This window comes from Dunckerocampus dactyliophorus, chromosome 7 (assembly GCF_027744805.1).
Source record: "Dunckerocampus dactyliophorus isolate RoL2022-P2 chromosome 7, RoL_Ddac_1.1, whole genome shotgun sequence".
Lineage (NCBI taxonomy): Eukaryota > Metazoa > Chordata > Actinopteri > Syngnathiformes > Syngnathidae > Dunckerocampus > Dunckerocampus dactyliophorus.
Window position 1 is genome coordinate 23,612,195 of NC_072825.1, and position 27,783 is coordinate 23,639,977.

Genomic DNA, 27,783 nt, shown 5'->3' on the forward strand with positions numbered 1-27,783 from the left:
ATCTATTTATTGATACTGTAGATCATAAATACAAAAGAGTGCTTACAGAGTCATAAAACTCGTAAAGGTTGATCAGGATGTCTAAGTGTGCCTTCCTTCTATCTGCTCTGCTTAGGATGGACCCAAGATGATGCTTGAATTCCACAAAAACTGAGCCTGGAATGGACTTGGGTGACTCGTTTACCATCTGCAGTGCATGTCTCTGCTGGTGCTGATAAGACCATTAGACCATTGATTAGATTGTGCTTGTAGATAATACATAACATGTGGATGGAAGTTTTGGAGCATCTACTCTTCATATTTCTTGTCAAGATATTTACCACTGCTTCTTCCAGAAATTGCTTCAAACTCTCCTTCATGTCTTTTATTTTGCTGACAGACACTGTTAGCGATTCTAAAGGTATGAGATGTTTCTCTCCCTCCACATTGAACCACAGTTTGACCTGAAAAGATCAAAATTACTTGTTACCCCATAGAAGTGCATAGAAGAAGGAGCAGTCAAGAACAAGCTGACCTGTTGCGTTTGCTCCTCAAACCTGCGCACTTCCAGCAGGCTTTCTAAGTCCTTCTGAGACTTGTTGGACAGGATCACAAGCTCATGGACCTCCTCATCCAGTTGGTTGTACAGTGCATTTAACATATCTACAGCATCCCTGAAGGCACACATATGAATAACTTGTTTGTAACCACAAGAAGTGACAAGAAGTGACAAGAAGGCCTCTCCATCGGCAGTACCTGTAGCTGTCATTCTCACAGGCCTCTTCCTTCCTGATGCGGGCCAGGATGGTGCCTCCCTCCAGACGCAACCTATTTAGGTGGGTGTCATCCAGGACACACTTCATGAGATGTTTCTGCTGCGCCATCGTTTGAAACACCTCCTGAGATGAGCAAGAAACATCAGCAACTTTTTTTTATCTCATTGTTTTACAGCTCAAAGCAAATTTTGTGTTGTATAAAGAATGTAAAGACAGAGTATATAAGAAAATGTTTAGTCCAGTTTAGAGTAAAGGTCTTACCTCAGATGTCTTCAGGTTGCCACTGTTGCTTAAAGTGGCGATAGACTCCTGGAGGGAAGAGATGGCTTCGCTACAACTGCTGGCAAATGGTTCAATTTTCTGTGCAGGTCATAAAAGAAAATACAAGAAAAGAAGCTAATTTTCAACTAGAATGTCAATCTGAAAAGTTGAAAAAAATGTCTAACTTAGTTTATTTGGTTTGGTTGTCATTGGTGAAGCTATACTTCATTTGGAATAAATCATCCATCCCTTCATTTTCTATGCCGCTTATCCTCACTAGGGTCCTGGGTATGCTGGAGCCTATCCCAGCTGACTCTGGGCACATGTAGACAAACAAACAATCACACTCACATTCATACCTATGGACAATTTAGAGTCGCCAATGGGGGGAAACCGGAGTACTTGGAGAAAATCCACGCATGCACGGGGAGAACATGTGAACTCCACACAGAGATGCCCAACGGAGATTCGAGCCCAGATCTTCCCGATCTCCTGACTGTGTGGCCAACATGCTAACCACGTGGCCACCATGCGGCCCTTGGAATAAATCATGGATTAAATGGATTAAATTCCTTGAACAACATATCGTTTGTTTTTTTTAGTTAGCAGCCTACTTTCTATTTGATGGAAATGGATAAAATATGTTCGGGATAGACCAACAGTTCTACCATATGCATTTAGGGGTGATGCTAAATAAAACTAATTGCAGCGGGTCGCCACAAATAAATTTAGACTGCCACAAATAGATTTGGCGTTACCTGTTCGCCCTTGCCCATAAACAAATTAAAATGAGAGTGTCTCTGAATGTAGCTTGCTGTTACAACCCTGTACAGTAGGTGACGCTATGCATTGTAACTCTGCTTCTTAACACACCTCATACACACCTGCGCTGCCAGAGAACAAGAAGACATAGCAGGAGGGACTGGTGTTGCCAAGTTGACGGCTTTGTCACTATATTTATTGTTAATCAATGCCTCCTAGATACTCTTTTTCAAAAAAGCAACTAGCAACTTTTGCTGGTCCTATTAGACACTGAAAGCATGTATTGCTCTTCTCAACAAGCAGCAGGTCTTTCTGTGGTCCATTCCCCCATCTCAAAGTACTTAAAAAAAGTTAATTTATATTTCTATGTGTTTAGCTTTTCCTGTTTTTTGCTCAGTTTTTCGTCTCTCTGACAAAGCCAATAAAAATTACATTCACATGTGTCATGGCCAATTATGCAAATGAGACAATATAAAATAGCACTACTGACTTCATTGTAAACAACAGTACAGCGAGTGTACCACACATGACTTTCACTCCAACAGCTGAGTGACGCAACCAACATTTTCAAGTGCATGCAGAGGTAGAGGAAGCTGCTAGATGCTGACCACTCGTAATACGTCAAATGCAGATACAGTAATCCCTTGTTTATCGCAGTTAATTGTTTGCAGACCCAGTCGTGACAAGTGAATCTCAACAAAGTAGGATTCCTTCTTTATAAATGGAACATTTTCATAATAATGGCATAGAAAACCTGTTTACGATCTTTTGTTACATAACTGTAGTACATATAATCAGAGAAAATAAGCCATTTAAGCCATAAATAAAATTAGTGCTTGGGTGTGTCGCAGTAAATGTGTTCCGGTACTCGCAGGACAGCAGAGGAGGTGGTGGACAGCATGTGATGTCGGGGTTCAGAGATTTTAGCTTGTTTTAGCCTGTCGTGGGTTATGGCACCAACAGTAGGGCGTGTTATTATGATGATGATTATTATTTTTATTCTGTTATCATTGTTGTGCCTGTTGTGAAATAATTTAAACCTGCAATAAAAGCCTGTTGCTCCGCCAGTCAAGGCAAGTGCTTGTCTCACCAAACACCTAGTGACCACTGCAGAATATATTCACAATTTGAATCGTCTTCTTAATGACTTATATTTGTATTTTACTTTATTTAGCCATTTTTACACTTGAAAACACCTAAACAACAGATACATACTATTTGATTAAATATATATTTTTTTACTAATAATAGGCCATATTCAACCACAAAACAGCATGATTTATTAGTTAATATATGTTTGAAAAACCGTGAGAGGGTGACGGTGCGAAATTCGAACCGTAATGTGGTGAGGGACGATTGTACTGCCATCTGGTGGAGTTAACAAAAACTAGATCAGGGGGTTGCCTTCAGTGCCAATGTTTTTTGACTCGGCACACTACTGGATAGAGGCATTCATTGGATTTATTGGATGCCAAAACTTCACCAAGTTTCATTTGCGTTTCAAACAGGTTGTGCAATTTTTGCATCACCTTGCTGACTAACTAACCACGTAAAAAATGGAAATGAAAACAACACCTCTTGGCTTTGCTCTTACAAGCTTGGCAAAGGTAACACTATTGCACAAGCAGCTCGAATAACACTTAAGCAACCTGCACAATACAGTAGCCCTAGAATGATTTGCATATACAGTATGCTATAATGTTGGTTGGAGCTTGTAATCTGGTACACTTTACCTGTCTGAAGAGGATCCAGTGGTTGTGGTCGTAATAGAAGGTGCCCTCAAGGTCAGGGGTGAGCTGGTTCTGCTCGATGTGCTTCAGCAGGGCCTTTAAAGATGACAGTGTCTCTGTCTGTGTTGACAGAAACACAAAAATAGTAGTTAAGGTCACAGTAAATTCAAACAATACAGTCACTCATTCTATTCACAAGGACAATATTGACTCACTTGGATGTTGACAATGTCTCTTTCAAGTTTGCCGGTCGCCTCCTTGTCCACCAGGAACAGAACTGAGTAAAGTGCATTTGGTACCAATGTCTGAAAAGAAGTATATGTTATGGTCATTTTCAACCCTGAAGCTGTAGAACCAATTTCATCCACTCATTCAGTCAGGAAAATCCTAAACATAATGAAATATTTCTTATAAACGTGTAGTAAAATGTTCAATGACTCAAAGGGTATTAAACTATCACAAAGCAGACCATGCTTGCAGACAAACTCAGGTATCCAAAGTTATTTTTTATCATATGTGTTTAGGTTTCCAGACAGACTATCTGTGCATCAGTAAGCACAATTCAGAACATAATGATATGGCTCTTGCAAGTCGACTGAAGCCAACACACTCCCACTGTGTGGTTAAAAACAGGCAAGTAAGCACAGGTTACCCCTGAGGCAAGCCTATTCTCCGAACAAGTGCAGTCATTACAACTTTAAGGTGTGCTTCTTAAAAAAACGTCACATTGAGAGGTAGAACATTAGGAAAATGTGTAAGGAATGCCATAGAGTAACATGGATAGCATTGCAGCTTAAAAATGGAGATGGTGCAGATAAACATTTTAGGAGTTCAATGCACACACTTACCTGAAATTCAGACAGCGATGACGAGAGAGCAGGAACAGGCTGCTGCCTCCTGCTGTCTATCACTACTGTTAGACCTTCATCACGCCTTTCTTTCCTACAAAACAAACATCTCATTACTTTGACTTATAATTGAATTAGTTATACTGTACTTTACTAGTGCTGTGAGGAAAACCAATGAAAGATCATCAATATTAAACTCCTGAGTGCTATAAGTCAGCATGATTAGTGAGCCCACATTAAGATAAGTGCTTTGCTCTTTTGATAGTGATCCAGTAAATGGTAGTCACTTTATTAAAAAGGCTCAGTTTTGCCAGCAATCAACAGTAGTAGCTCATGCTAAGCCCAAATTCAAGTACAGTATGGCAGTACAGTAGTTGGAACTTGCCAAATAGTGAGTGCCTTCTAATTGTTGTAGACCTTGTTCCATTTATAACATACGGGTTATTTTATTGTAAAGTGGTATAATAATATTTATTTTGTTATTAAGAAAAAATGTGTACCATATTTCCGGACTAAGTCATGCTGTAGTATAAGTTTGCATCAGTGAAATATTTGTCTACCAGATTGGTAGTGAATATACTGTACTGCACATTGGTCATTGGATGAATTATTAATAGGTTCATCATAATTATTTATGATTCTATTCAAGAAATTCAATAATTAATGGACAATTGAATTAATCACTTAATGTAATACTTTGAATTATTATTATTAATGTTATTATGTAATTGGCTTTGTAATTATTTACATTTGGCACAAAAAATCCGCCATATTGTAAATTTAAAGAAACATACTTAAAGGGACTGTTTGCAACTGGCTCAAGATTATTCTTTTTCAACCAAAAAGTATAAGAACACGACCAGCTCCCATATGTTACCAATAGTGGTTTAAAAAAAACGATTGAACAAAAAAAATTCTGTTTTACACAATTCCAAATTAAACTGCGTTAAAATTGTCAGCCACTCAAATTCCAACCCAATAAGATGAGTGGCGTTCATGTCTGTCATTCATGGCTGCACCCGTAGCGCATGCGTACCCACACAAAAGCAGTCTCAGTGAAGCCACCAACATGTTGGAGTCATTCTATTGTTACGGTGATAGATTCAATGATAGCTAACATTGGTAGCTAAACTTGGCCAAATTGCTATCATTAGCGGATAACAAACATAACCAATGTGCATGGCTGTGTGTCGTGGGGTGTGGCTTAGGTGGAAGAGGGTGATATAAGGGTGTGCCAGAAGTAGAGTTACATTTACTTCATTATCGGTTTCACCTTATAAATTATAGAAAATAATACTGAACCTTTATTCTATGCTAGTTACTCATGTCTTAAAAACGTTATACATTTTAGAATTTGTATTTTATTTAGAGGAACCCTGAACTGTGAACGATGGCAAACAATAACAATACAGACCAAAGAAAGTGGATAATAAAGCAGTATTGGAAGTTGGAAAATGCCGAGCATGTGTGCACAACTGGGCAAGAAGCCTTTCATACTCCTCCACCTTCACGCAAGGCAATTTATCGCATGAGGGATACATTTGGATACAGGTTCAGTTTGTAATGCTCCAAAATCTGGACGTCCCAAGACTTCCATGACTGAAGAAAATAAGATGTTGGTGACTATGACATTTGTGAAGTCCTCGTGACATGCTTCGCAACAACTATCCATACCAAGAACATCATTGCGACACATAATGGATAAACTGAAATTGAAACCTTACCATACACGACTGGTACATGGTCTTTTGGAGGACAACCCAGATAACCCTACTTTTTGCCCACCCTGTATACTGCTTGAAGTACATTCAAAAGTTAGCGTGTAGTCCGTGTAAAAGAAACAAAATTCTTTTACACTGTTCTTTTTGACATTAATTAAAAATATAGACTGACTTTTAAAGGAATCTGCAGTTAATAAGCACTTGCAAGCCTATATTTAATTGGAATAAAATCGGCATTGCCTACAGGCAAACGTTACTCACAGCTATTTGGAAATAATAAAGATTGCTCCCAACGTACCGCAGTGTAGAGTGGTAGTAGGCCAGTAAACAGGTGAGGTCATGGACCGTGCAGCTCTCACCAGCCCACACCTGAGCTCTGGTACACACCTGCAACACCGCCCTCCCACTGCGATCTCTGCTTCCTGGAAGACAACAAGACCAGCAGGAGGTGCACACAGGTGAGATGTACAGTCATATATACATTTCAAATAAAATCTAAATGACTCCTGTCAGATCAATGTCGCCCTTACCTGGCAAGATCACTGCACCTGATGCAAGCAGCTCCTGATTAACCTCTGACACCCGCTTGGGTAGGGATAAGTTACTGTCATGAGATGAGCTTGATAATGATGGTACCCCCACCACGATGGCCAACCCGTTGGCAGTTTTTGGACTGGGGGACTCCTCCTCCCCAAGTTTGGACCTCCTGCCATCACTGCTGTCATCTTGCTGCCCTGGTGACATCATAAATAAAGAGTGTATCAAGCACAACACACAACAATAATACAGCCCAACTGAACAAAAACACAAAAGCTTCCTTTTCACCAGTGAAAATAATAATCTTGGAAGTCACACTGACTCATCCTGCAGACCAGGTGTATCATATCGTCAGCGTGAGTCATGAATAATGTTTAGAATTACAGAATTTGTCTTTGGCAATCCCCAGGGGCCACTTATATAGGAATCCTTCTGCTGTCATTTCTAAGTGGTACAGCATCTTTAACACATGATCCTGGTTGTGAAGAAATGTGTGCGTGTGTGTAAAACTGCACTGCTAACTCTTACTCAGGAAACGTGTTGCTTCCAATGAAAATCATTAATCTCTTCTTTTTAATGCAATCTAATCAAAATTGCACATTTTCAATTTTTAAATAGCATTTTAGTTTCTTGTTACAGGTAAGCCATATAAAAAATGCTTTGCAACACATCTTAAAATAAAGCCTGGCGCTCTTCCAACTACCTGTAAGTCAGCTACAGACACAGGTGGTGTAAGTTTTATCATTTTGTTTTTCTTCAGCAAAAAGGCTAACCTAGTATGGTAGTAACTTACTGTAACTGTGGTCTATCACACCTAAATCCAATTTATCTAACCACATCCAGGCCTGATTACTGCCACACCTGTTCTCACTCAAGAAATCACTTAAATTGGACCTGCCTGACAAAGTGAAGTAGACCAAAATATCCTCAAAAGCTAGACATGCCGAGGTCTAAAGAAATTCAGGAACCGTTTCTGAAGCCATTTCTAAAGCTTTGGGACTCCAGCGAACCACAGTGAGAGCCATTATCCACAAGCCGCAGACTACACTGATTTGAAGCTTTAACCCTGTCTGTTGTATATAAAACATAACCTGATGTCAATTTCACAGTGGAACTTACGTTTTAGCTGCTGTGATTTCCTAAGTATAACACCTCATTGTGCACCAAATGTATTTTGCTGCATGCAAAACATGTACATTGACCAAACTCTGGCAAAACATGTATGCATTGCAAGTATAACCAGCATAGTCCATACAAAATGTAACTAAAATTGGATATAGAAGATGAGCTGACGTCTACATTGACACCCACTGTGAACGTCAGAGTATTTCTGGGTTATTTCCCCAATTTGTTTTGTTAAAATCAGACAATAATGAAAGCTCTGTGTTACATGCAAGAAACGTCACCATTACATCACGTCCAAGTCAGCCCAACAACACCAAAAATTATACGCTGTGGGAAAAAAAGGTAACAGAAAAAGCCCCACCAATAGAGTGCACTACAATATGATTTTTCCATTACTGTTTGTATGTATGCACAGAAAAACTCAAGAAACGGAGAGGCACTTTTTAATCACACACATGATGCACATGTAAAATGTCAAAAAGTGCAAATAAAGCGTTCTACAAAAAAAAGTTTTTAATGTAAATGTTTTAAGATAAAATTTCAGGAATTTCAGTAATTTCAGTGCTCTGCTGCTGAAAATATCACCAAAATGTGATATTTTCTTCCAAGATTTTCTTCATAAACTGAACAAGTGGTATTTAATTTTAATATGCAAATTGGTTAGAAAAGAACTTTAATTTTTGCTTGCTATGTCACGCTTTTAATACCCCTTTCAAGAAAATACCCATATGTAAAAAGTGGATGAATTTCACTTCTATGGCCAATATCGCTCACTCTTTTTGCATTGCTTCCATATAATTACTCATAAGTCACTCACCAATCTAAAAACTGTGACAAACATATCACGGCGACCGCTTTCAAACGCCAGTAACTGCATTTAATTTGACTTTGAGAAAGTCATAAAACCTGTGACATCTATTGGCCGTTATGGATGTGCTATTGATATAACACATTATATAACAAAAGCTGTTAATGCTGCTGCTAATCAAGAGAATGTCATTTTGTGTTATATTATTATCAAAGCGTGCACACGATGATCGTTCAAAGAAAAAAGAGCAAACATCAACACGGCATTAGCAACCCTACAGACCTGTCATGAGAGGGACAGGGAGAGGGAGAGCGATAATATATTGTAAAGCTCTATAATTGTACACCTCTCTGACAATGTTGTGTTTTTCTACAGCGTGAGGCCTCTTTTTTTCAGTCCCACTCAGTTGTGTGAGAGTAAACCCCGCCAGATCAGCCTCTATTGTTTTCAAACAGCCACTGTGTTTCCTGCGCCACTGTGCGAGCAGGCTTGTGTTTGCCTCATGTTTCCTAAATTGCTTTGTTTTCACAGGAAGTGACAAACGTCGAGTAAAGCCTGCCGAGTATTGTCCGGTGTGAAAGTCTGCTTTTTGTGTCCAGTTGTTGGACACATCACCCTCTATGGAGCCTAGTGATGGATCAGAGAGGACATGTCTCAACTGTTTTGAGGTTCTCATACTTCTATTTGTGGTCTTGAGGCCTGAGACAAGAGTGCAGTTTGAAATGCTTTTATCATCTCTGGAGGATCCCTGTTGGCTGATGGGCTCATAAAAGAGACTTTTGTAAATGAGGCAACCCATGTGGTTCATAGCACCCCCAGCTCCATCCCTGGAAGCAGTGTATAGGGCCATGTCACTGTAGGACGCTGGGGTCCCTCTGCTTGGTTTACACAATCTTTTGTTGTCTTTGAAACACAGTGGTGGGAAACCTGCTTTGCAATGGCCGAAATGCAATCCCCGCTGAGGTCATTTTAGGAATGCAACGGTAATCTGATATCAATTGCTACTGTATTGTTGTATTTTGTTGTGTGAGACGCTGGTGAGATGACTCACACTAAAGTACACTAAAGTAATACAAAATTATCATTGTAGTTTACTGCAATGATGCAATATCATAATATATTATTACTCTTAGTATGATTATTTTCTTTCTTTTAATTTTATTATTGAAGTAAATGTAGAAAAATAAGTACACAAAAACATGACTCTATATATTAAATATTTTATAATAAAATATTAAATAATTTTTATTTTTAATATGCACTTACGTTACCAATTGAGGTTCCCAATAAGGAGCTACTGTACATAAACTCAGTGCATATACAAAAATAGAATATACAAAAGTGCGTATATAATTTATTAAAGACACTTTCTCTGCACACAAAGAAGACGTCACCATCAGGTTATCTGTTACCTCAGTTACCCGGCACGAATCAACATAAAAGCAAATAGACACAGAGTGCAAAAGACAACACACAGATGTGACTGCACTTCTCTTTCCAGGGTCGGGCCAAGCCCTCCCACCCGGTGCCAAAAAACACAGCAAGTGGCCTCTGAAAAGCAATCTGTCAGCAGTGATGGCATTAAAGTTTCACAGTTGTGAGCCGTCTCATCGCAGACTGATGAGTTGTTGTAGCTAGTCTTGCTGCAGGCTATCATCACAAAACCTGCCCACATCAGCCTGTCTTGTTTTCAAGACTCGCTTTTCTCTCCCTCGGGTTGTGTTTTTTTGCGAAATGACAAACCACGGAACGTCACAGTGAGTCATAACTATTATACTGTCACAGTATGTCGTAATAAATATCAGTTGTTTTCAAATAACCTCTTCAATACAATCATGATTTACAGGGGCAAGTGTAGAAGAGCAGTGGAGGCAGAGAGGCTTCAGGTTTGAGCCACGTGACCGGCATAAGGATGTGTATGTGAGATTCCAAGCACTGGCTCCAATGTTTCGCTAATGCTATTGCTGGCTGAGTTCACTCTGATGTGTTAGGAGGTATAATTTCATGTAATATTAACAAAGTCATTGTAAAAAGACAGTTTGTACAGTTTAACCACTTGTACAAGTATTAGTAGATACCAGCTGTGGTCCTTTACCACTACAAAACCAATTAGTGAAGAACATCACATACCTGACGCCTCTTTGCTGCTTCTCCTCTCAGAGCCAGGAAGAGCGGCCTCCACTTCCAACTTCCCAAAGCGAAGAACATACCCGTTCATCAGTTTTTTAGGGGAGATGCTAGCTGAACCGCCAGAAGACGACCTCTCTCGGTGAGCTTTAACCTGGCCCCCCTTGTTAGTCCTCTCCAGCGACTTGGAGCGGCGTTCTGCCCGCCTCTCAGCACTCCGCAGCCCTCTTTGTAAGTAATGCAAAGGTGTGTTGGGCCTGGAGTCGTCACCACTGAGCCATCCTCGGCTCCCCAACCTCCTGGCTAAGTGTTCTCGAGAAGAAGTGCGGGTGTCCGGGCTGCTGCCTGGCGTTACAGATGTCTCTGTTAAACCGCAATGCTCCGGACTTTCTTCCAGAATGGACTCAGAGCTGGATCCAAGGCTCATTGGATTCTGCAGGGCCTCCATGTAGGATTTCCTAAAAAGTCTTCTGCTCTCAAAGGCCACAGAGTCTCTTGGGTGCCGTCTACGAGGGCCTGGATTGCTGAGGTCTGTACTAAAAGAAAGCATCTTGGATGCTTGTCCCCTTTCTCTCGAGTCCTTCCCTCTGTGCTCTGTTCCACAGTCTTCGCTGGAACTGATCTTAATGACAGGCGTTGTTATGTCTCCTCTACTTGTGCTATGGCTATCGCTGCTGGCATCCGTGTGACTTCTGTTTGGCGAGACAGGCTCTGAGAAGGTGGAGTCCGCTCCCTGAGATTGGAGGGACTCCCTGGAGCTGCGGTGACTGTCCAGGGTGCCTGTGGACCCGCTGGTGCTGCATGCGCTGAGTTGGCCGCGGAAGCCACCCCTGCTGCAGCGTGCTTGCATTATGGCTTCTGCCGTGTTGCTGACAAACAGAGGGTTGACCACGTTCTTCCACGGGGTCCTGTACACAGATGTACCGGTCGTAAGCAGGCAGCTCTGTAGCGGGTGCAGGTTCCGTTCAAGTGTTACATTCTGCAGGAACTCAGCGGTGAAGATGCTGCCGTACATGCTCTCCGCAACAGGGATCTCCACGATAGCCTGCCCGCTGGACGACAGGCATTTTATCACAAGTTTGGCTGTCTTTCGGCCTAAAGGTACGACTTGTAGGTAGAAGTCTCCTTGCTTTAGTCTCACTTTGTGCAAGGGGCAGAGCTGCAAGACCACTTTGTCATGGATGCACAGAGGCCACCCTTCGTGATAGAGCAGCAGTCCTCTGAACCTTATCTGTGAAAGAAGAGAGGCATTGTTATACCCACCGCCATAAAACATTGCTTATGAAACGTGTATCACTGACTGTGACACATGTTTACCTGTAATGGAGAGGTTCTACACACGGCATGAGTCACTTATACTAATTATGCATTTCAAAAAGAAGACCTGTATAATCAGGCCTGGTTTCACAGCAACCACAACACAAATCTTCACTGTGATGAAATATAAAAACAGACACCAAGAGTATTCATATCCTGTTTGATCGTAAGCAGAAAGGCTGTACAGAAGAGCTTCTAAAGTTCCCTATTCTACAAAGACTCCCATGGGCTAGGCTTAGGAGAAACTAAAGGGTTTCTAGTGTAATCACCAAAGGAGATGAATGCAGCAGGAATAAAGTTTCATTGCTTTGGTCATAGAAGCAGCACCCACAAAGGACGGATGGGAGAATATTGAGTTTCACATTGGACTATGGCCGCCTCTCAAGCAGGCCACAGCTATTCAGAAAATAGATCGTGGCTTTTCCATTTGTTTTCTGCATCTCATTTCGCTATCCCCTCTTCACTTGCAGCCAAGATATTGACACTCAGCCACGCAGTTCTCACATTCCTTTGCATTTGTTAGCCTTTCTTATCACCACTTTGTATAACTTTCAAGGTAAGACTGAGTAAGTTTGTCTGAGATGAACAAGGATACATCAAGACAGAATCTACAGTCCTGCAACAGTCCTGTTGCAATCGTATTAGTTTAACCACTCACACAAGTTTCTTGTTGGATGATCTGAAGGATCCTCTTGGCAGGAAGCAAGAAGTCAATGAAGCAGCGGAGGCCGTCTCCACGGTACTGTCTTTCCACCACGCTGAAAAGCTGCCACAGGACGGTGGAGGCGGTGGCGCTGAAGGGATGGTATAGGGCAGACAATGTGCTCTGGATGCAGTTGTCCAAAGACTCAGCGTCCTGCATCAAACACAGAAAGAGTCAGGCGTTGAACAGTACACAAAGTAGACTTAAAGGTCCCCCATTATGCAACATTGACTCTCTATGATGTTCTAACAGTAAAATGTATCCTTGGAGCCTGTTTATGTAATAAATAAAAACCTCCTTCATCATGAACATGATACCTGCCCCAAGCTAGATGAGCTGGCCCCGTGTATACATGTAAAGTTTAATCATTTCTTTAATCAGCTCTTTTTCTTCAACAAATAGGCTAACCTAGCATATGTTGCTGTTAAAATGTGAAAGTAATGTAGCTCACAAAGCTATGCTAGTGTTGCTAATGTTCGTGTCCTCCTGTCCTACTCCTTCATGTTACGTTGTCGAATGAGATATATGATATCTATTATGTTGTGCAGAGTTTCAGTGTATATGTAAAAAAAAAAAAAGTAAAAAATTTAATAAGGGCATCATGGCGCTTTTAGTAGCTACACACTCTTGTGTGGAAGGAGGCGCGGACAAACACAGCTCATGAGAGCTACACACACAAAAAACAGCTTGTTCCAAGCCCCTTTAAACTGTAAATTCCAGCATCAAGACTAGATTCTGGGCAACGCACTTCCAATACACTATTGTGGGACCTCTGACAATTATTTTATTAAATGGTTAAATAGTTTAATAGTGGACCTTTAAAGTAAAGGGAAGCTTTAGCCCCATTTCCACCAAGCACTAAAGGTCACTTTAGCTTGATGTGTCCAAAGTTTAGTAAGGGTACCATATTACCGTAATTTCTGGACTATAAGCCGCTACTTTTTTCACAGGCTTTCAACCCTGCCGCTTAAACAGTGATGTGGCTAATTTATGGATTTTTACGGGCTAATGAGCTTCATGCCGCCAATACGTTTAGCCTCATCACGTCAGATTAATGAAATTATGTTAACGTTAGTTAGTTAGTTAGTTAGTTATCAAAAGACATACGGAAAGTTCTCATGATGCTAAGAGTGCCACACCAGAAAGTAGAGGACGCTACTATCACACGCTTTGATAGAAGTCTTATGCAACAATCGTATTTTGAGCTGACAAATCTTTAGCTTAATCAAGTGTAGAATTACTACAGCTTCTGCTTGGACACAGCGGCAGCAACCACCCACCTGAGCAAACAAGTGACGCTGGGAACGTCGAGTGCAGGTAGGATTGCAAGGTTTATAGTTTGCGGAAAGCACTTAATTTGTGGTTCCAATCCTGCCTCACGCACTGCCACTTCCATATTACGTGTATTATCATTCACAGGAACGATGCCATAGTTCACAGTCTAATACACTTCTGGCTGGTCTGTTCCAGAGAGACAGCTGTTCTCTCAAATGAGAAATATCGTCACGTTTCACACTTTGTGTAAATATCCCAACGTGGACACCTGCGGCTTCCAGACAAGTGCGGCCTACATATGTATAAAATTCTGTTTGTTTTTAAGTTGTGTGGGTGCGGTTTATATTCAGGTCCCCTCAATAGTCTGGAAAATACGGTAATTGATCTGCACCCTACCTGTGTTTGGCACACATACCAATAGTTACCTCAAAGGTGGAGCTACACACACACATTGCATGGAATTCGTTTACTGTGTTGTTTAACCCCTGCCATAGATTGATCGGTGTTGATGTCGTGCACATGGTTTTAGCCGTGGTGTAAGCGAAGACTACTCATAACATTTGTTGTGTTAGTGTTTCCAAATAAAAGAAATAATGTTGACATGTATGCACTACTGATAGCACAACATGAATGAACAGTATTATTACTACAGAGAAGCTTGCTTATTTACTGACTGAACATGATCTCACTTATTCAGGAAGTTATATCTTGATAGGAAACATCAGCTATAATGCCCTTTCCATCAGACAGAGGGGAAACACCTGGACTAAGAGACGTCACTGTCAGTGGACACAAACAGAAGAGCAACTGGAAAGTCCGCCCAGGACTCCGGGGAAACGTGACCCTTTAATATCAGCCATGTCACTGTTGATAATTATCTGGCCCATGCATGACCTGACAGCTTAGTGTGGTCTAGCGGGTTACATGTCCGACATGGGACACTGAAAGATTAATCTGGAGTTGTAGTCATGTTAACAGCCCAAGAGTGGGTGCCCTTTCAGCAGGCAGTCAAGGCCAAACATCCTTCTCCTATCTGTCCTTCCCGGAGGAACACAACAGTGGAAGAGACATCTGCCTCCAGTGATAACCACACAGAAAGACAGCAATGTCAGGGAAAGTCCCACAATTTGGCAACTGTTTACAGTGTTGAAGAATATTTTTACTTCATATTTGCCTGACAATGTGAAATAAATCAAAGCCTCACATGAGTGGATTGAGTCAGACAGCGCTATGTTTCACCTATTGTAGGACTGTTGGATCTAAGCAGCTCAACGACGTCTATTAGAGGAGATTGAGTACAGTTCACTGCGTTGGTACACATGCCACAACTCGGCTACAAGGCGCTCATTGTGATCGCCGCCTCTCTAAGTGGTGAGCGCAGTACAGGGTTGGTCTCTCGAAACAAAGCGCCCACCTCCATTAGTAGTCAGAAAGCACTTAGTGGGACAGAAATGTCTCTGGGCCTTAGTCACCCGGCAGGAGAAGAACAACGTGGTGTTTTATGAGGAGAATGCAAACAATGGTAGGAAAGCCTTCATGACACAGTGAAGACGGGTCACTAGCTTTCTTTTTTAAGTTCCCAAGGAAGGAGAAAAGGTGCTAGTATGGACTTGAGATGAGGGATAAATCAAATGCCATGCAAGCTATTACATACACTGTACATCACTCCCCAACTTATATCCTGTATCAATACTGTAACCATTGCATAATCTCATGAGATCTAATACAAGAGCTGCCTAGGCATTGTAATTAATTAATTCATCGGGAAGAATCCTGTTTGTGTCTTGGCAAAATGGAGTGCACTACTTCACAACAGCCAGCAGAGGTGCTAGTCTCAACTAGTGTAATTTGCTGTCTACAAGACAAAATGATGTCAATTATGGGAAGTTGAGGTTGACCCATGGTAGCATTACTCTAGTCAATTAATCACTGACAAAAACTGAAAAAGGAGTTCAAAACATTCATACAAAAATTCTCCAATATAAAATTTAAAAAAAAAGTCATTGGTTGTCAAGTTGATCTCGGACCCAAGTTCCCAAAGTGGGGTATGCGTACCCCGACCCCACACCAATTGTCATGGGGGTACGTGAATAAAAATGAAAAACAATTAGACTACCACTTACAATTACGAATGCGCCCCTGAACGCCTCACGATGCAAGGAGAATGGAGCAGAAAAGAGACAGCACGAAGTTGTTCATTGCTCTGTGTGCATCACATGAACAAATAAATTTGAGGATTATTTTGTGCGTTAAGAGTGTTTAATCTTGAAGATTTCATTTATATTGGTGTTACAATCCCCGCACGACACAGCGGTGAAGACCTGTCACTGTGAGTGGGGATTCCCTGAAAATGAGGCTTTATCTTTGTATGTTTCTGTACCTTATCGTGATTGATGAACTTTCCCCTTCAATTTGGTATTAAATTAATATGCAGACTATAACCATATACCATTGCGAGTGGACAAAAAAAGTGAACCTCAAATTCAACCCATTCAAACAGTAGGATGCCAGCATCAAACTGCAATAAAAGATATGTAGGATGATTACTTATCTATTTATCAGTGCTCATATGAAACATTATCAAAATATAACCATCCAAAATACACATTTTTGACCCGGAAGTACTATAATATAAATTAATGAACCAATTATGTTTAAAATCTCAAGTTAATTATGATAAAAAAGGTTTGTTTTTTAAGTGTGCAGGAGTAGGGGGTACATGGTTTCAGATCAAATGTCTGAAGGGGTACGCGACTGTAAAGGGTTTGGGAACCACTGATCTAGGACATTTAGTGACAAGAAAAAGGTAACCAAAATACGAGAAAGAGCTCTCAGTGTGGTGCACCACTACAAATACAACCACAACCACAATAATAAACATAGTTAAGCAAAATACCACGCTGTCAGTTAGTGGTAAAAAGTAGTTGGTAGTAAAAAATGCATGAAACAGGAAGTAGCCAAAAAGATGGACAAATAACCTCAGTTCATTTCACTTTAGCTAACATCATGACTTTAGTAGAGGTCTACTCTTCTGATAGATGTGGTTTTCATTTGACTGTACAGGTGTACCTAATGTTGTGAGCACTAAGCGTTATGTGCATATCTCAGCAGAATGATGAAGCTCAGCCGTTAGAGCTGAGCACAGAGGAATGCAAAGGTTGTGCAGACCGTAGACCCTCGGACAGGAACAAAACGGGAAATCACATCCTTTTATGATGCCTGTCTTTTTGGTAAATGGCTGCCTGTGTGATGGCGGCGTACAGTGCTAATTAGTGGCCTCTGGAACCAGGTGGGACACTTTTTGTCTGCAGCGTCAGAAAAACAGCTGTTACAGAGGTGTATAGAAAGCAGCCAAAGGATGTAGCGCACAGAAGTGTTCTTTCTGCATGACAGAATATGCCCTTAGACAGTATATTACAAGGTGGGAAGAAAATAGAATGAAAGATGAACATAAACAAAGGGTGAATCCCCCAGAAAGATGGGAGAGTGAGAGAGTGATGAAGGGGTGCTCACTGACACATTTAGTGGGTCACGAACACAAAAGGCTGCCTACCAGGCGTCCAGTGGAGCATGAAGCCACCAGGGGAGTGTAACAGGAGAGCCCCGGAGCCCCCATATACGCTACTGAAAGGCTCAAAGGCAGCAGGATGATGACAAAGGCCACAGGTTGCTCAGCCCTGCCAGGTCGCAATCTAAAGTGCCAAATGACTCCCTCAGAATTGTACAGGCGGTTTGATGCAGCTTTTGATCCAGTGACCATGCTGCTGTGAAAAGGTTATAACAACAACAAAGCTATCCTAAGATGTTTTGCAATCAGCACTTAACTTTAATGACTTGAAAGTGAATGCAACATTGCAACCACAGATTAGAGGACAATGGTGTAATGGTACTGTAAAAAAAAAAGACAGGTTAATAAGCGTTATCTCTGCATGATAAACTTTAACCTTTGAGGGTCACACACATACTAAGATCAACATTGAAGGAAGTCTAGAGTGGAAAAACTGACCACCCTGATAGTTTTTCGGACGTAACCACATAACATATGTATACAGTTAGTATGTGTACAGTGATTCTGGATTGAATTAATTGATTACACAATACAATGCAATTTATAATCCTGTCTTTTTTCCGGGGGAACGTCCTAGAAAGAAAGCCAACATGGGGAGTTTGTATGCTGCTGTGGTTCCCAGTAAAAGCTGTTTAACAAGATTCTCTCACTAGTTAAGAGAAAGACTTGATTTATGTTGTCATCGGAGCAACTGATGTCTTTGTCTGACAGGATGTAAACAGCACTGACTGCAGGATGTTGTTCTTAAGCAGTTCTGACTGACCTCTTTGACTCTATGTATTGGTATTGTATGACATCCCTTAACACACACTTCAACAAATATTTCTGTTACATTGATAAAATATTCACAGGCAGATAAAACAGAACAAATGAAGTTGATTTGAGAAGTGAACTGAAAGAATCTGCTGATTCTCGTGCAGGGTAAATATAGAACGGGTGCATACCAAAACAAGTCAGGAGTTGATAAAGGAAAAGTGGCTTATCACAGAGCATACAAAGTTGTGTACTTCACTGACCCCAGCAGTGATACAAAGCACTTTGAATATTCTTTTTATTGTTTGTGTCATTGTCACAAGCGTTGAGCCAATAAAACTGACATAACTGCAAACCTTTGGTTTTAGTAAAGATTTTATCAGGACCAGACACCTTTAAATGTACAGGAGACAAATTTCATTCAGTTATTTTTGTAATCCAATGAGGGGGTTTGTGGGATAATAAAGTGTCCTTCAGAGTGAACATTGCAGGCAGACAGCAGTAGACATGTTTATTCCAAAAATGTGAAATCTTTTTTGCAGTATAGGAAATCAAGTATTAAAAGCAACCATAGTGGGTAATGAACAGTATATATCTCCATTTGTTGTATACAAACCACCGAGCTAAATTGGAGATATGTGCTTTTCATTGGACAACAACAGCATCCGCATTGTTTCTCTCATTGTTTCATGCAAACACAAACCGATAGCTATTGTGCGTTAGGGCTGACAAGTCACACGATGAGTATGCACAATAACACACATGCCCAACCTCTCCCGATAAAGACCAACACAAGCCAGCAACTCTCTGAAAGCACATGTCAAATCCATACCTTAATACTCAGGTAGTTGTCACAACTGCGAGACTTCGCTCTGGAGTGCATTTTGCCAAGTGACAACATTTAGGCACCAAAGCAAAAACCCAGATGAAGAAATGAGTAGAGTCAAATCCACGCAGTACAATCCAGTGTATGAGCAGCCCTGTGCTTCCCTATCAACAGGTCCATTTCCAGCTCTTGTGCTCTGTGGCAGCTGGAGCCGTCTAAACTCCTGCTGGGACGTGAGAGAAGCAGCGTGTTGGCGTCCCCGTCAGTCACCCAACCCTCACTTCAAAATAACCTCACCCCCAGCCCTGCCCCTCTCTGCTGAAAGCCTCCTCCAGCTGGATAGCTGCATAGTCCTGCAACACATCATTCAGAAAACACACACACTACCTGGTCTGCACACCCCCCACTTGCCTGGACTCCACCCAGCAGGGGTCGGACTCTGACTAACTCCTCTCTGTCCCACTGACCCCTTGCACCCCTACCTCCACAAGCAGCTCCCACACCCCTCATGGCCACAATGGGCTCTCTTTTGTCCTGACAATACAAATGGACTAGGGTTTCAGCTTATTCTGCTGCTTTTCAAAGGGGCCAAAAGAAAGGAAGACATCAGCACAGGATTGGTGGTTCAGGTCACTCACGACAATAGCATCCCCATTCAATTTTGTCAGGGGGGAACCCAACCCAATCCTTTAACTGGACCTTACAACCTTGTGACACATGTGGGACATACTTGTGTTGCGGAAGATAAATATGACGTCTTGAAAACAGACTCTTGGAAGAAGATGCATTAGCCAGCAAAGTGGGGTTAAGGGCACAACAATTAGTTCAATCATTCATTATGTGTGGAGAGTGACAGAAAACGAGGGATACTTTTTAGACTTTTACCTGCTTAATTTATGACTGTACACATACTCGATTAGGATGCATACTTTACGTTAAACATCACGCTGCTTAGACAAAGAAAGCATTGAGTACAGGTAATCAAATTAGTTTATATTTAGAGAGAGCCTTGTTAAAGCGAATTCACAATAACTGAGAAGACAGGGTGTCTGTGCACGTGTTGCATCACACACAACATCCATAGTAGGAAGGATATAAATAACTCTTTAATAGTGCATTTAGTCTCATTTAGATAACTTCTATATAATCTGTTGTATAAACAGAAGCAGACATACCTCACATACACATTCTACAAATATACACTCCTCCTTCTCACACAGTCAACCTGTAATTTCTTCTGCCCGGGCCATTTGCAGTGGCTACACGGTCAGCAAGGGTGGACTTTTTTCCCTCCTTTCATCCTCACTAGTTTTCTCTTCTGCCTTCTTTTTAATCCTCACTTATCTAATTACGCTGGAATTGCTGCACATGAGCAGCAAAAAAAAAAAAAAAAAAAAAAAAAAAAAAAAGGGTTCAAGTGGGAGTCAGCAAGCATTTTAAGGTTGGGGCCCAGAACGAGAGATGCAATCATGTCACGTCAAGTGAGCTCAAAGGATGCTCTCTATGGTGGCGTTTAAGTCCACATGTATAATTTTGTTGAGAGCATGCAAAAATGCAGGCGTGCCTTTCCAGGCCACATAAGGAGAAGTTATGTTTGTGACATTCTGAAACAGCAATACTGCAAAAAGAAAAGTACTAGAGCAGATGTGGACTTCGTACTGATCTAAATATGTGATGTTAGACAATGAAACACACGATATTGTTGCTTCTATGTACAATTTGTTAAGCACCTCGTGAGAGACGGAATGTTATTTAGGGTTCACAAAAAAAGTGTGACTATGTTTTTATTTGTTATTCTTACTTTGTTACAGCACCAATGAAAACTATTGGACACACTTTTTCATGCACTTGAATGAGAGGGTGTGTCCAAAGCATGTCAATCTGTGCATCAGAAATGCTGGAAATCATATGTTTCCCATAGATTCCGCCACAAATACATTTGAACCGCTACAAATAAAGTTAGCGCTACCTGTTCGTCTTCTCTCATAAACATTATAACACACCTGGTCTGCCAGAGAATAAGAAGATGGAGCAAAAACATGATTGTTGCCAACTACCAATAAATACAGTGCAACCTTAGTTAGCGACATTAATTCATTCCAGAAGATCTGACTCTAAGAAATAATGGAATCGGTTCCAGAAAGCCAAAAATGTGAACACAAAACATGTTGTTATAGTTTTACAATTATAGTTTTACATGCAGAAAACAACTCCAAATGCATATAAATACTGTATATATATATATATATATGTATATATACTGTATATATATACACAGATATGTTTAATGAAAGAGACAGATTCACATTTAAGATTACTTTTGCCTTCATTGAGGACGTGATTCTTGAAGACACGTTCCCAAAGACACGATGTGGCAGCAAGACACCACACAGACACCGTTTTCCTGTTTTGCTATGAGTTATTTCTTGAATTCAATAGTGTTTCCCACCTCAGTAATGCAAAATGGAGCCAAAGACAGTTTCAAGTGACAGCATATTGATAAAGAAGGTAAAACATCCTATTGAATTCAACTGAATTCAAAGAAATAACTCATGACAAAACAGGAAGATGGTGTCCTTGGTGTGTCTCGCTTCCACATCACGTCTTTGTGAACACTCACATCAACAATCACATCTTCAATGAAGGTAAAAGTAACCATAAATGTTCATTTATCCCTTTTGGTCATCAACTTTATGGATTTAGAATTGTTTTATGCATCTTAAAGTGTAAAAACAAGTTTTGTGTTAACATTTTAAGAGTCAACATCTGATGACTTCATAGCTATTATAGCTGACTTACGGTTCGTGTTGCCATTTTGTAACTTACCAACCACCAACTTACCAACCTTCCTTGTTAGAAGCTAAGGACATTTTGTGATAAAAATACATTAAGAACACAGTTGGGCTCACGCAGTGTATTAATAATACGCCGTATTGTAAGCTACCCGGAAAATGTATGTAAACCAAGGCAAAATTTTGCCATACATTTTCAACGTTAACTGAAAAACACGCTAACCAGGGCGGATGCTAACTGAGGTTCCACTGTATAGTGAATAGACTTTTGGAGACTTTGACATGAATGCACAAACATGAACATGAATCACTCTTCTCAACGAGCATCTATAGCACATGTGTCAAACTCGAGCCCTGGAGGGCCGAGACGCTGCAGGTTTTCTCTCCAACCACTTTCTTCAGCAGGTGATTTAATTGATGAGCTCCTTCCCTCAAACTGAAGGTGTTGATCATTAAAATCACCTGCTTTAGTGACTGGCTGGAAAGAAAACCTGCAGTGTCTCGACCCTCCATGGCACGAGTTTTGACACCCCTGATCTAAAAGCACTCACAGGCTATGCCATTTTTGATTTTTTAAAACAGGATTCAAAGGAGGGGAAAAAAGTCCATCTGTTGTTGTCAAAACACATTTGTTTTGTTTTTCATGTTTATCACCTACGTTTTGCAAATACGTCATGGTCGACATAATTACGTCATCGCCCCCTGCCATTCACAACTGCCACAAATACATTGCAGTCCTGTGTGAAACACTGTTCTACATGTTCCCATCAAATGGCTTAGTGCAGTTTATTAAGGCTCTTTAAAGTCTTTACAAAACAATAAATAAAGCATTTATGTAACCTTTAAAGGGCTACCCTTATTGGTGCCCAAACAAGAAAGAAAGACAAAATGATGCAATAAGAGATAACACATAAAGCACAAACAGTATTACTCATCACCATTCACTGCCTAAAACCAAATATAGCCTTCCCCATAAGTTCTCAATAGCTAAGGAAAATTGCAAAGGCACATGCATGTCTTTTGGATGTATCCCGTGTGACATCTGTGTGTCCACTACAGGAGGCTTGTGTGTCGTCCTGCCACACTGGAATAAACAGTAAAAAAACTTAATGTCCCCTGACTTGAAGCTGTGTTTAAATTCAGGATGATTTATCTCTCCCAAAATAAATGTTTCTGTAGGCTGCAGCCATTTGCACCATAATTACCAATATGTTAGGATTCAAACAACGGCGGCCACGAGAAGATGAGCTCTCTCTCTCTGCTAATATTGTTTGTGCATCTACACAAATGAAACTTTTCCTGTTGTTTTTCCACACGCGGCCACAAGAGTTTAAAATAGCCACACATTTACGCAGGCTTCTGGTAAGCGTTATTTATGTGATGTGAAGAAATGATAGGCCAGTCTCTGGGGTGGCAAGCCATCTGATAAAACTATCATGGGAACATATTAGCCAGATGTCACATGAGTAGGAGTTTTCATCATTTTTTATGGTCGTATCTTACCCTAGTGATACCAATACAAATATGAAGGGAGGATGGAACACAGTCGGGATTTGGTTAAAGATCTGTAAATATGTTATTTTGGACATGTGTATGCTCACACTCTTCTCACATAATGGTATCCCACTGTCACTGAAAAGACAATTTCATTTCAGCTACATTTCAGTCTGATGCAGTGCAGCTGTACACCGCCGCAAACGCAAAAATAAACATCTAAAAACTCAGCATTATCATCTCGGGATGCACCGATCCACAGTTTTGCACTTTCAATCCGATTCCGACACCTGAATTTGAATATCTGACGATAGCAGAGCTTTGCAACCATGTCAAAAGAATATCAAATAATGTAGCGAACATAGCTGTCTCCACACATGCACATTATCATCATTGTTGATTTTATATGAGGCTGTAATAAATTCCTCTCTACAGGAAAGCATGATATTGTATCGAACCCGACGTTTTGTGCTGTGCAGATGTTCGACTGTTTTGTGTGGCCGTGAAGGCGTCAGGCGGAGCGCTTGTGTGTTTGTGAGTGAAGAGGATGGCTGCAGCGCATGTGTGGAGACAGCTACATTCACTGATACTCTTTGGGCTACGTTTGCTGATATGCTGCTCATGGATCAGAAATCTCCGCATGCGGTATTGGCAATTTCTGATACGTGAGTTACGATACCATCGGATCCGTCCCATTCCTGTTATTAACTTTGTAAAGGCAACATTGAATCCCATTAGGTTGTGCAATTGTTGTGTTGTGTTTTATGCTCCATTTACATATATAACACAGTATTTTTTGAAGATGCCTGATGGGATATACTGTGATCACCTACATGCATCTAGTTTCAAGTGGAAAATAACGAAACAGAAGAATGCAGCAATTAATGCTTTAAACTGTTTTTTTTTTTATTCAAGCGGAACCAAATGCCCTCTTAGGTGTAAATGGGTGGGTGGTCATTTGTAATTAACCACTACACACACACGCACAGCCACGCACTCACATACAAACACACACCAAACTGTGGAATGTGACACCTTCATCCTATCTCACTTCGGGGCGACCTCATAGTGCCACACAGGCCACCCATCAAAACGTCTTCATCTTCTCTCACACCAGCACCACTTTTTCCAGCTCAAAATGGCATGAAATGCATCTTTTTGGAAAAAAAAAAAACTCCGATTCCAAATCTACTTTCTAGAACCAACAAGTCTAACCAACAAGGAACTCATGTGAGACAGTCTTTGTTCTACTTACAGGTCACATTTTTGGAGGATCAGAGTGCATCAGTCATCGTTTCCTTCCCTCCAGCCTTGAGATCTCCCATCTGATCATGCATCCAGACATCCAGACACACACACTCCTACAGTATGTTGCTGCTTGTGAGCTCTCCCTCCTAACCACCACTCACTTAAGATCCCATGTGAACCATTTCTCCTCTGTTTGACGCCATGACGTCACCACCCAAATGCAAACAGCTACGCAAACACACACACACGCCGCTCCTTGATACTTTAAATCCAATTTTTGGGGACTCTCGCAGCAAAGATTGTGATGCAGCTGTTGTTGAGGAGGACACCACCTGTCGTAGCCCCCCCTCACCCCCAAATATAATGTACCTTTGGCCCCCTGCTGTGTGGACGTCTCACTCCAAAACAAAAGCCAGTGTTTTCTCTGAGCACGCGAGCACAGGTGGCTGCAGAGAGGGCAAGGTCGAGTTACAGCGGCGGCTCCCACACTCTGAGCCCTCAAAGGGCATGACAGAGTTCATATACACTGTGCATAGTTGCAATATTGCAGTAAAGTAAGGGAATCTGTTCACATGTCCATATTTAGTGCAATGATTTTAGCGTCCCCGCACAGGCCTGCCTCAGTGCCCCCTCATGAATTAACAAGAATTTACGATCAGCCACAACCTTATCACATTATTACGACATTAGACCTGCTGTGAACTATCATTGCATTGCTTTTATCTACAGCTTGTTATGATCCATGTAAATCAGTCCCAAAATTAGTAAATAATGTCATGTGGCAGGTCTTTGTAACACATGCTCTTTAGTGGTTGACCATAATTGACATTTTTTGGTAATAAGAGCACAAAATCACATGAAATTAGTAATTTAAAAAAAAATCCAAATTTATAGGATCAGCACTCACCTCCTGCCACGGTGCAGCTCTGCAGTGTCATTGTCTCGCTCTCAGGGCTTTGTGGGGCTGACAGCTGTCTAACCAGAGGAGAAGACCTGCCCCCGATTCCTGCAGGAACCTGACATGATCCATCAAAAGCTCTGCCTCGGCTGGCCTGAGAACAATTGCAATATTAGGGCAAGGCCAGACAGAAAAAAGTTGTCCCAGCCCACCACCATCACTACCACCACACCCCCACTCCCTCCAGGCATCCCAATTCCTCAGCGGGGCGTGACCCAGTCGTTTTATCTGCGCCCATCTCCTCCTGTGTGTACACTGTGATTGGAGGCCAGAGCGGTGCAGATCAAGTGGGTTGCCGTGTCAACAAGTGCCTTACTTGCCTTGACACACACTATATTTTATCTCGGGAAAGATGGAGTGCAAAAATGAGACGTCCATCATCCCTAACTTTGCCGTACACAGGTCCCATGCTGAAATTTGCTGTACAAACAAAGGACTAATGAGGACAAATGTGCTGATAAAACAACTAAAGATTTGTCACTGAACATCATACCAATGGATAAAAAAAAACACAATGCAGCATATGACAAGAGTGCAAAGCGCCTGTCGTCTTTGTGATGGCACCAGATGTCCTGCATTGTTATATGGATTACTTGAGCCACCAGCAAACACCTCCAGGTGTGCATTCCACACCATAAGCGGAAAAGGTGGGAGCCGCTCCTGTGAATCAATAAAAAACTTTCTCTCTTTTAGTGTTAAACGCTTGCATACCTGAGCTGAGGTAACGGTTGCAGGGGCTGGCTTAGATAGAACTTCTTTCCACCAAGTTCATTTGGCTGGAGGATGGTTCGGCTTAATAAACCCATTTGCCATGTGGGTGTGTAGCTGGAATGGAGATCGCTACGTCAACTACATGAACAGTGTGACACCACAGCAGCCATAACTCGTCCAAGAATGAATCATTAATTTATGTCGATGTCCCTCAAAATGGCTGACTCACGTCAACATAAGCGGTTGTTGAAATAAACAAAATGGAAACCAAAACTAGCCATTGCTTGCACATTTGCTTGGGACTTTGACGAGAGGATCTTTCAACCTACAGCAGCTTGTTGACATTGTTTTCCTTTATTCGTGCATATTTTTATTTTCTATTTTGAGATGCTATTCTATACTCTCATCTAACAGATCTCTCACTGTACTGAATTTCACTGTATATCTCGACAACAATGACAATAAATGGTCATTTTCACATTCTGGGGGCTAACAAGATAAAAAGTTACTTAAGGTCAATATTGTCATGCTTTTTGTTTTGATGCTTACTTTGCGCGTAACATGAATCACTGTAACTGTAACCAGACAGTACTTGTGTCGCTGTTGTCGTTTTACGCTGCTCAGCCATAATGATAAAGTCTAACAAGACTACAGCACGTCAACATAAACTGACCCGTTTTTCAGAGAAATGGCCCATTTGGCTCTCAAATTTTATGTCGACAAAAGTGTTCGACCTTGTATATTGAAGTCGACTTAGCAGGCGCTTTTTAGTAGTAAGAAGAACGCGGTGGACAGGGACACTAGTCATCTCGCTTTTTGCTGTGTTGTTCTCTGTGAACAGCACCGATATAGATGGGGACTTGAAGTCGGGAATTTTTATGATTAAAGGTAGTATCAGAGGCAAGACAGCACCTGTGTGCAAGCTGGGACCCGAGAGTGAAGTTTTAATCTGTTGCGTTGAACGCAATTGAACGCAATTATCCAACAAGTATTTTGCACATCATACCATACCATCGTCATACAATGCACCCACAACCATGGCAATGTCATGTGTAAAATGTCCAGACAAATAAATGTTGGATATACTGTTATGGCTCTGATTCACCAGGCTGTAGTAAGGCAGAAGTAGACAAATCAATGGACAGCAGTGTCTAGCGCCACCCTTACACATGCAAAATGTATCATACGATAGCGTGCTGGTAAGTTGTATGGACAGTCAACATAGTTGACCTACAACAATGATTGAAAAACACCGGAATATGCTTGTCAGGCCAGTAGTTGGAGATGTCAGCTTTTATAGAAACATTATATGACAGTACACCACCTGCTCGTCCTGTTAGGTCTTAGCAAAAAACATCTCTTAAATACCATTTGTCAGCTCATATGTGGCTTTACAATTTGACGTGTTTAAGCATCGTGCCTCAGGGAGTTGCAGTAATGTCCAATGTAGGCCAATGTAGGTCA

At 41.2% G+C, this 27,783-nt stretch overlaps 1 protein-coding gene across 3 annotated transcripts in view; it reads right to left on the bottom strand.

Annotated features, from left to right (window-relative positions):
- Positions 1-19,365, bottom strand: part of zgc:158766 (uncharacterized protein LOC100009641 homolog) — a 31,761-nt gene extending 12,396 nt beyond the window's left edge. For 2 of the 3 annotated variants that reach the window (XM_054781282.1, XM_054781281.1), the window contains exons 1-13: positions 17,523-17,744; positions 12,650-12,847; positions 10,678-11,905; positions 6,608-6,811; positions 6,376-6,499; positions 4,357-4,450; positions 3,724-3,813; positions 3,512-3,628; positions 1,017-1,115; positions 736-878; positions 515-653; positions 321-443; positions 47-211 (exon numbers count right to left, since the gene is read on the bottom strand). In XM_054781282.1, coding sequence (XP_054637257.1) covers positions 47-211; positions 321-443; positions 515-653; positions 736-878; positions 1,017-1,115; positions 3,512-3,628; positions 3,724-3,813; positions 4,357-4,450; positions 6,376-6,499; positions 6,608-6,811; positions 10,678-11,905; positions 12,650-12,847; positions 17,523-17,729 — 2,931 coding nt within the window. In that variant the 5' untranslated portion in view covers positions 17,730-17,744. Of the gene's footprint in view, positions 1-46; positions 212-320; positions 444-514; positions 654-735; positions 879-1,016; positions 1,116-3,511; positions 3,629-3,723; positions 3,814-4,356; positions 4,451-6,375; positions 6,500-6,607; positions 6,812-10,677; positions 11,906-12,649; positions 12,848-17,522; positions 17,745-19,122 lie in introns of those variants that run through there. The other variant, XM_054781283.1, reaches the window with a different exon arrangement.
- Between the last annotated feature and the right edge of the window lie 8,418 nt (positions 19,366-27,783).